Genomic DNA, 10,047 nt, shown 5'->3' with positions numbered 1-10,047 from the left:
TTTCTTACATTATTTTTTTTATTTTCTTAAAAATTCAAATTATAAATTGTTACTTAATTGTTTAGGTATTTCCCATTGTATAAAATGGTTTCCTATTTCTTTTGTGACAAATGAATGATAACATGATAATTTAAAAAATATATACCATATATTCAATAAAAAAAATTAACGTAATCATTTAAATAATTACAAATAATCGCATTAAGACTTCATATTTAATAATATTAAATTAAAATCAAGAAGATACATTTCAATATTGAAAGGAATTTGAAGTGGACACTGTCATATTTTGGTAATTCAACAATAATTTTATTATCAATTTAATTTTTGATATTGACATTTCTTCTTAGTAATGTAAAACAAATTGTATAAAATAGTAAAAAAATGTCTTTCAATTTTAGAAATTAATCTCTCTCGTTAAAATAACAAATATTATATATCATGAATGTTATTATAACTACAACATAAAATATTGTAACTAAATTTTTTCAGTTTGTCACTTTGTAAATATCCTAATTGCATTAAAAATGCAATTAAATAAATAAATCACTCAATTAAATCAGACTAAGTATTATTGAAAGCTTGAAATAAGTTTTCAAAGGTCAACACATGTATTTATCAGTAAGATTATTTAATACTAGAGACCTTTGATAAGTTAAAATCTTACCGAAAATATTATTTTTGTTTTATTCTTATTTCAAATCTTCAATTAATCAAAATCAAATGTATAATAATTCGAGCATTATGATTATACTATTTTTTTTTATTATTATAATTGCAAGATATTGATAAATAAATGTCTCTAAACATTTTCTGTCGCATATAAAATTTTCTGTATGCTATGATAGTTGGCTTACTTCAAGCCCAAGAACATTAAAATTTACTTTTCATAGTAGATGAGACTGATACTTAAAAGATTTTTTCTTTTTTAATCCTATTTAGTTCACAAAGTATTTGGATATGATTAATAAATATTACAACGTTGCAAAAAGCATCTAAGTTCTTCTTCAATATGAAGCTCTCTTTCCAGATAGATCACATTGACATATTTTGATAATTAAAAAATATGCTGTTACATTAATTTCAGTCCAATACACATTCCCAACCCTAACAAACCTTTCTCTTAGGTTTGGGTCGATGCATATAACGAGCCAACTTTTACTATATATGTAAATCATTGAATTAAACAAAGATAGGCTCGTTATACATTCACTACAGGCAAACGTACATACATACATATTCTATTAATATGATTAAAATTAAAGACTATTAGGGGGGAAGGATGTAGAACTATTACTGTGAGCCAGACTTAACATTGAGCCACTAAGGCTTTCATCGTCTGGATAAGATTCTTTTGATGCCTCAGCTATCGCCAGAGCACTGCAATAATTTGAAAAAATGTATATATCTACAATATTTTTTTTTAAATTCTTAAATCTATTTTTATATTTTATAAAATGATGATAAATGTTTAACATAATTTTAATGCTTTAAAAATGTAGAAATATAAAAGAAAACAATTGAAATATTTTCGTCTTTCATTAATATTTATGAAATTTATTCTAATAAGCTTATAATATAAATTACATACCTGAATCCTATTCTTGCACTTTCCTCGTCAAATTGTTGTAATTCACGTTCCTGTCTTTCATGTAATAAACGTATTCGCTCACTACGTTCACGAAGAAATTCCTGAGTTTCAAGTTCCATTTTTTGTTCAAGCAATGCTCTTCTAACTGATACTCGATCTTCTAACTCACGACGTTCTCTGTTTCTTTGCGCTTCAGCTTGCATTTTATTTTTAGATTGATAAGCCATTAACATTTCTAATTCATAATTTAATCTTTCCTATAAAAAATAATTATTATATAAAATATTAATTTAGTTTTAATAGTTATAGTATTAAATTTACTTTAAGTATTATTTAAATCAAATTTTAAAATTATAATGTAAATCCGTATATAGTCATAATAAATTCTTTTTATTAAATAAAAACATTTCTAGGAACTTATTAAATAATATTAAATGTTTAAAGAAAAAATTTTTGAGATCTTGTAATTTTTAAATCTTACCTTAAGATTATGACATTCAACTTCTTGTGATTCATCTAAACGTATACTTTGTTTTTGGAGCATTTCAGCAATACTTTGTTCATATTGATCACCCAATAAAGCTAATTTTCTTCTTTGTTCCTCTTTTAATTTTTTTATAACAGCTTTTTGTTCTTCTTTAGCTGTTGTTTGTAATATTTGAGCTTTTAATGCCTTGTATTGTCGTGTTTGTATTTTACATGTTTCTCTAAATTGTTTTCGAATTTGCATTTCTTTTTGCTAAAATAAATGCATATATTTAAAATTTTCAAATTTTCATATTTTTTATTTTTTAATATTTTTTTAGTTATCATTTTTATTGTTTCAATAAAATATACATTATTATTTTAAAAAACTAAAACATGTTACTCACTTTGAGACTCTTAGGTTGTTGTTTGAGTTCCAATGCATGTTTTTTACGTAAATCACGTTCTGCTCTTTGCATATAATCCTGTTGATTAGAAAGTTCTGTAGCATGTTGTCGATGAACTTGATCTTCTCTCAAAGCATGAACTGCTCTTTGTTGTCTATATTCTAATTCTTGTGTTTTTTCATGATGTCTTAATAACATATTATGTGCTTGCTCTAATTGTTGTTGTCTTTTATTTAATTCCTACATAAGAAAAATATATTTAACAAATAAGAAAAAAATTCTATAATGGAAAAAAAAAATATTATACTAACTTCTCGAAGTAATTCTTGTTCCAAACTATGGAAAACAAGTAGCTTTTTTCTACGGAATTTACGAATTTCGAGATCAAGATATTCCCTTTGTCCTCTTGCAAGCCGTTGTTCTTCTTGTGCTTCCATTTGTCGTAAATTATCTTTATGACTTTGAAGTGTAGCATCTCGTTGCCGCTTCGGTGTAACTTCATCCTGAGATAACTCTTTTTTCCATCTTTCTTTGTAAACCTTAAAAAATTACTAAATTATCAAAAACTATCAAAAAGACATAAAGATAATTTTTTGTAATTTTTTAAAATATTTATAAAATAATAATTATTATTATATTTATTATTTCACCTTATAATCTTTCTTTTGTTGTGCTTCTAATGCTTTTCGATCTGCTTCTTGTCTACTTGTAATTTCTTTGTGAAGTTTCTTTTCAGCATTTTGATTTTGTTTAAGTTTACGTTCTAATTCTTGCAAATGTCTTAATTGAAGTTTTTCTAATTCTTTGCTAAATTGTTGTAAAAGTGTTTCATATTCTTTGTCCAATAATTGTTTATGGGATTCCATTTCCATTTTACAACGTTCTTCTAATTTTACCTATTTATAAATAAATTAAATATATTATTCAATAAAAATGATTTTTAATTATCTAAATAAAATATAATTTAAATAAATTAAGTGTATTAATAAATTAATAACACTTACCAAAGCACCTTGATGTTCACGTCTCATTCGTTTATATCCACTCATTTGTTCATGCATTTCTTCTTGCATATGTTCTTTTTGTTGTTTAGTTACAATTGATGTTGTCCTAATTGTTGCAAAATTATTGGCACCATGTTCAAGAAGATTGGCAGTGACACCGCCTGCTGATATTTTATGTCTATTTCGTACAGATCCTGTAGAATAATCATTTGCATCAGCATTTGGCAGTGGCAGGCTATTGGTGGAGGAACTTTGAGAGCTTGCAGAAACGCCCATTGAATGAATTGAATGCTCTGAGGTAATTGAATTACTCTTGCTACTATCACCACCTGTTTGTTCATCAGGAGTATCTATAAAAATAAAAACATAAATAAAATTGAATCAAATTAGAATATAAACAATTATTATAATTTAAAGTTTTTGAAAATTTCTCATACCATCAGCATCACCAACTGTACTTTCAGTCTCACAAGCATCGATCATTAAAATCTTTTTCATTTTTCGATAATTTAAATTATCCAGTTCTCTAACAGCAGCTTTTGTTCTCTGAATTAAGTCTATTAGAACTTGTGGAGAACGTGTTCTGGTGACAAATTGATGCTGTAAAATTGAAAGCCTATAAGAAAACAACTAACTAAACTACAGTATATCTATTTATGTGAATAATAAATGAGCAAAAAATTCATATATTGTTGCAAATAAAATAAAAATTTTAATAAAAAAAACTCACTGATAGCAGTTTACCAGAGGCTGGTCTTTCAGTTGGACTTTTAGTTAAACACACTTCAACAAAGTGACGAAAAACATCTGACCAGTCTGGAGAATTTAAAGTTGGTGTATCATTTTGAGCAATATGATACAAAGCACTCATAGCATTCATATTAAAATAAGGTGGTTTGCGCTCAGCTAAAATAAATATGATTTAATAAATATTTTATTATAATTCTAAATAACTTTTTTAAATAAAAAATAAATAATAAAAAAATTTCAAAAATAAATTAATAAAAAAAATTAAAATTGAAGTAATTTAATACCTAATTCAATACACGTTATTCCTAAAGACCATACATCCACTTTCCCATCATATTGTCCTTCATCCATAGCTAATATGACTTCTGGTGCCATCCAATAAGGAGTTCCTACAAAGCTGTTTGCTGGACATTTTATACTTGCAGATCCAAAATCTGCCAATTTTACTGTACCATTTTCAGTAAGTAAAATATTTCCTGCTTTTACATCTCGATGAATTCTTCCTAAAGAATGAAGATAGTGCAAACCACGTAATACACCTTCACAAATTGCAGCTATTTCATCTTCTTTTAATGGTCTCTTATGAACTTCAATAATGTCTGATGCAGAACCAAGGCAATATTCCATTACCAACTATAATTAATTTATACAATTAATTCATTATTGTAATTCATTATTAACAATTTAAAAAATTACAACATGCCATAAGTAATTAAAAAAATTCATTATTTAAAAATTGATTTATTAAAATCTAAAAATTACCCAGGCAGTGTGGTCCCTGAGATAACAACCCTTATATTCTATTGTATTAGGATGATTAAGTTGCCTAAGAAAACGAATTTCTTTCAAGATATCCTGCCATTTTTCAACAGTTTGTTTTCCCAAATATGACATTTTTTTGATTGCAACAATTTCTTTGGTAACCAAACATCGTGCATAATAAACAGCTCCAAAACTACCATGTCCGATTTCACGTAAATCTTCAAATATTTTCTCCGGATCATTTTTTTCAAATAATTCAGCAATCTCTGGGTCCTTAAGGCTACCAGGCCTTGGAACAGCTGGCATAGTAAAGTATTAATAATTATATAAAGCCAAGGCCTATTTCAGACAGAGTTTTGACGTCTTCTTATTTTTCAATCTTCTATTCTAAATTTTATAATTTTACTTAATTCTCTGTCAGTCCATTCCAAAATTTAACATTCTATCTGTGAAAAAAAAACATTCTTAATTTCTTTGACAATTAATAAATAAACTAATTTATCTTATATTATTTTAAATTTAAATATATTAATTTATTTATACTATCTTTAATTTTATTCAATATTAAAATATGTAAATGTATTTCATATAAAGTATAATAAATAAAATACAAAGCAAATAAAAACAAAGCATAGTTTTTTATCAAAAATAAATTCATAACAATCTTCTATACAATTCTATATATATATATAAATTGTATTTAATTAAATATAATAATACATATAATATATAATATTATATTTTGATACATTGTGATTCACATACCTTAATTTCATATTTCTCTTAATTTAATTTTTTATAACACATTAACAGCAACAAATTTTTAATAAACTCAATAATAAACAATATTTAACAAATATAAATACATAAATTTATAGTATATAAAGTATAAATAAAGATTTCTTTTCACTACAAATGTATTTTTATATGATTAAAATGAGACTTGACACTTATCACGAGGTCCTCAATACGAAACACACCATTCTATCCGTGGAAATAGAGGTGGAGAACTATCGATAGCATTATCGATATTATCGATAGCTAACATTATCAAAATCATTATCGATAGCTTTTTATACTATCGATATTTTCGATAATTCTTAAAAAAAAAATCTTAAAATTATCGAAAGAGAAAGTGGATTGTAGATGAATTGTAGGACATTACAGAAATTAATCATTTTAATACATTTTATTAAATATATTAAAAATTATACAAAATATATCATTAAATTTAAACTTTATTTTTAATATAATATATTATCATCTTCTATCATTAATTTATAATTTTAAAGACACGTGGCTTTTGAGGTTATGGCATATTGAGTTTTGATTTGACAGCTATTCTATTAAAGTCGGTGAATTTTAAAATAAGGAAATATGATATTTATAATTATAATTATGTGATTATTTTTTTTATTAATTGAATATTATAGGTTATTTTTAATTCTTATTTATTTCATTTTCACTCACTTTCATAAATATTCTGTATATTTTCCGTACATTTTTTTTACATATTTAAATATAAAAAGATATTTTACAGAAATAAGAAAAAGTTCTATTTTTTTAATATTTTCTTTAAAATAGAATAATATAGTATACAATGTATATAGTATACAATGTGATATTTTTAACTTATTTATTTTTTATTTTAACTTATTAATAAAAAGAATGAATATTCATAATTAAGATGCAACAATAAAAGTGATTCATATTTCATATATAAAATTTTCAAATAAATTTTTGAGAAATTTAAAGATAAAAAATTGATAAAATACCTTATCTGTAAGAAGAAATACAAAATAAATGGAAATATACAATCTAAATAACCATATAAAATGATTTTACAAAAATACTATATACTACATATTATTTAGAAATAATCAATAGATTTTTCTATCTATTATATTATTATATTTATTGATATTTTGTGATTATTAATCTTCATTTTATTATTTAACATGTCTTTAATATTTTAATTCAAATTAACTAATCTTACTTTTTAACCTAACCTATTCTAGATTTAATATTCAAAGAAAATATTCATATATTCCTTATGTTTATTTTATCTTATATTAGAAAATTATAAAAAAATAATTTTTTTACAATTGAATCAAATTTATATTTTTATCTTTTAAGTTTGACTTGAATTTTTATAGAAAGAAATTAATTTATTAGATATGTGTTGAAAAAAATCAGAATTTCAAAAATGCAAAGAAAATGGAAATTTTTTTATCTGAATTCTATAATAAAAATTAAAAAAAAATATCTTTCATATTATTATATTTATATTCAAATAAAATATATTAATAATAAGATTGATCAAAATCAGCAATTTTCGATTTTATTCTGTATCTTTAAGTGTTTATATTTTTATAGTTTTTATTATTAGAACAATATTAACTGAGTTGGATGAAAACTTTATGTATTTGTTGTTTAGTTCAATTATAAAAAGATTATTTTGTTTGAAAAGTATATAAATACTTTTTTTTATCATTATATGTATAATTTTTTTATCAATATTTTTTATCAATACAATTATTATCATTATAATTCAAATTATTTGTCTCATATATCTATTTATTAAAAAACAATAATAACAATTCAAAATATAAAATTAATAAATTTAAAAAAAAATCATTATATAATAATCTAAAAGAAAAAAGTTAATGATTGTTGTTAATTTTCAATTATTTAATATTGCAAATGATAAAGATTTTAAAAATCTTATTAAAATATAATCTTGTATTTTATTTCAAAATTTTCATTAAGAGATAAATATTTTAAAATGATATATTTTCCTGTTATAGAAAAATTACATATAATATTACACAATAATGTACACAAATAATAAAATATATCTGTGCAATTTCAAAGAAATAAAATCTTTTATTTATCAAGAAATCTTTTATTTGAACTTTAAATATAAATTTTGAATTGATATTTGCAGCATCTTTGAAAATATATTATGTATTACATTTCAGAACAAAATAATCTTGATTTAGAAATAAAATCATACAAATTCATATATATTAGAATAGGAAACTAAATAAAATTATTTTTTAAAAGAAAATTATCATAAAAGGCTACAATTAAAAAAAATTTTTGTACCATTTATAATTAAAAAAACAAATTTTGCTTCTAGGATATAGAGAATATTTTAGAAATATTTGATGCAGAAACAAAACAAATATTAAGAAATATATGTCACAATATCACATCAATTATTGTGGAATATATCAAAACAGGCAAATATAAAATTACTATTAAAAACAAAAGAAAGAAAATTAATTTATAACAATTTGCAAATATCAATTTTCTTAAACTTAACATATTAAATAAAAAACAATTCTTGTAAATATTAAGTAATTATCTGAAATATCTGAAAAAAACAAAATAATTCTAATTCTTTTTTTTTAAAGATTTTTTAATAAAAAAAAAAGTATTTAAAAGTGTTTATATTAATATTTGGTATTATCTATATAAAATATTTAGAAAAATCAAATATCTCAATAGATATAGATTCTTTACTCTATTAAAAGATTCAAAAAAAGATAGATAAAAAATTATTATATATGCAATATTAATATATATATATATATTATATTATTTTATTTTAGATGCATGCTAGAGAATTTTAACTATTTCTATATATTGACAATATGAATAAAAAATGAAAAAATATTTTTTTCATTAGAATATTAATATTAGAAAAAAAAATCAAAATTAAAATTTAAGAATATCGATATGTTAACATTTTTAATCATAATTTTTAAATTATAATTAAATAATAAGATAAAATATTATACATATACATATAAAAATATAAAATAAAATATAAAAATCAAATATAATATTATAAAATGTATTTATATTACTAAATTTTCATTATATATATATTTATTTTTTTCAAAACTATCAAGAAACTATCGATAATATAGATAGCAAAAAGATTTATCGATAGTTCTTTACCATTAGGTAGAAACTCATCTGACTTGAATAAATATCATATGTTTTTAAACGGAACATAGTTTTCTTTATTAAAAAAATCGAAACGAATGTATCACTAATATTTAAAACTTTTAAACAAACTTTTTATGAGAAAATAAAAAATAATTATAAAATTGAAACTGATAAGTAAAAAAGGCGGTCGAGTAAAATTCGCAGGAGAAATGCGGGCGTAAGGAGGGTTGGGTCTCTGACTCGTAGCAATCGCGTCAGATTGGTCCCATAAATGCAGTAAAGGGACATTGTCGTTGTAGCCGAAAACGCTTGCCGTGTTTGGATCGAATGTACAACATTACAATCAGATCTTAGTATATCAATTGAAATTTATCCAAAACTTCGGCAACAAGGAAAAAAATGATATTCACCTCCAAAATGGCGAAGGAGCGGGCACAGAAGCATGCGCGCAGCTCCGAACACTCTCTTTAGGCGGAGCACCTCTTTTTCCTGAACTTGGCCGATCCTTCGAGCATATTAAGATCCGAGGAACACAATTTTTCGTTGTGCAAATGCACCGCACCCCGGAAAAGTACACGCCTCGTACGTGTCACGCACGTACGCACACACGCGCGAGACGCGACAATCCGCGGCAACGCAATACGGCACCCACTATCGGCCACACACGAGAATTCGCAAACTTTTTGACGCCTTTTCGTCTGGCCTGAGTGTACTCTACAGCAGGCGAATTCTCCGTCAATGATGAGTGGCGCTCTATGTTGGTCAAATATTAAACTAAAAAATATTATCGATAACTATGAATTACTTCTTTACCAATTTTATTTAATTTTAATAAAATGCTTTGAAAATGATAATAATGAAAAATAATTATACATTAAATTACCAAATTAAAATATAAAATAAAAACAATAAATTATATGATGACATTAGAATGTAACAACATAGAAAAAATTGTATTTAAAATTAATTTAATATTTTTAGATTTTAGATACATAAAAAAACGCATTTAATAAAAATGTTTTATAATTTATTATATTATATTATATACATTATTATATTAATTTATTATATAATTTTTATATAAAATTATTGATAAATTTTATATAAC

General features: G+C 23.1%; 1 protein-coding gene across 3 annotated transcripts; it reads right to left on the bottom strand.

Moving 5' to 3' along the window:
- Positions 1-287: 287 nt before the first annotated feature.
- On the bottom strand, positions 288-9,759 carry LOC102676021 (serine/threonine-protein kinase Tao). Of its 3 annotated transcripts, none has more exons than XM_006624358.2 (12): positions 9,350-9,759; positions 4,980-5,425; positions 4,502-4,850; positions 4,198-4,373; positions 3,905-4,067; positions 3,468-3,817; positions 3,114-3,359; positions 2,775-3,002; positions 2,464-2,703; positions 2,073-2,330; positions 1,592-1,848; positions 288-1,380 (listed from the first exon to the last, which is right to left on the bottom strand). In XM_006624358.2, exons 2-12 carry the CDS (start codon positions 5,283-5,285, stop codon positions 1,260-1,262), a joined length of 2,694 nt encoding a protein of 897 aa, XP_006624421.1. In that variant the 5' UTR covers positions 5,286-5,425; positions 9,350-9,759; the 3' UTR covers positions 288-1,259. The 3 variants fall into 3 exon arrangements, with proteins under 3 accessions (XP_006624421.1, XP_006624422.1, XP_031370390.1); XM_006624359.2 differs by having other exon boundaries at positions 969-1,380; positions 4,980-5,421; XM_031514530.1 differs by lacking the exons at positions 4,502-4,850; positions 4,980-5,425; positions 9,350-9,759 and having other exon boundaries at positions 969-1,380; positions 3,905-4,083; positions 4,198-4,334.
- Positions 9,760-10,047: the final 288 nt, after the last annotated feature.

The sequence above is a fragment of the Apis dorsata genome, unplaced genomic scaffold (genome assembly GCF_000469605.1).
Source record: "Apis dorsata unplaced genomic scaffold, Apis dorsata 1.3 scaffold_1048, whole genome shotgun sequence".
In the NCBI taxonomy this organism is placed as follows: Eukaryota; Metazoa; Arthropoda; class Insecta; order Hymenoptera; family Apidae; genus Apis; species Apis dorsata.
The sequence above is the reverse complement of the archived record's forward strand: the minus strand, read 5'-3'. Positions and strand labels throughout refer to the sequence as shown.

Excerpts from the sequence above, each read along its gene's own strand:
- LOC102676021 (XM_006624358.2), bottom strand. The coding sequence starts at position 5,285 with ATGCCAGCTGTTCCAAGGCCTGGTAGCCTTAAGGACCCAGAGATTGCT. Across the intron at positions 3,003-3,113 it reads AACAAAAGAAAGATTATAAG|GTTTACAAAGAAAGATGGAA; the intron begins GTGAAATAATAA and ends TAATTTTTTAAG. Across the intron at positions 1,381-1,591 it reads AGTGCAAGAATAGGATTCAG|TGCTCTGGCGATAGCTGAGG; the intron begins GTATGTAATTTA and ends AAATTATTGCAG.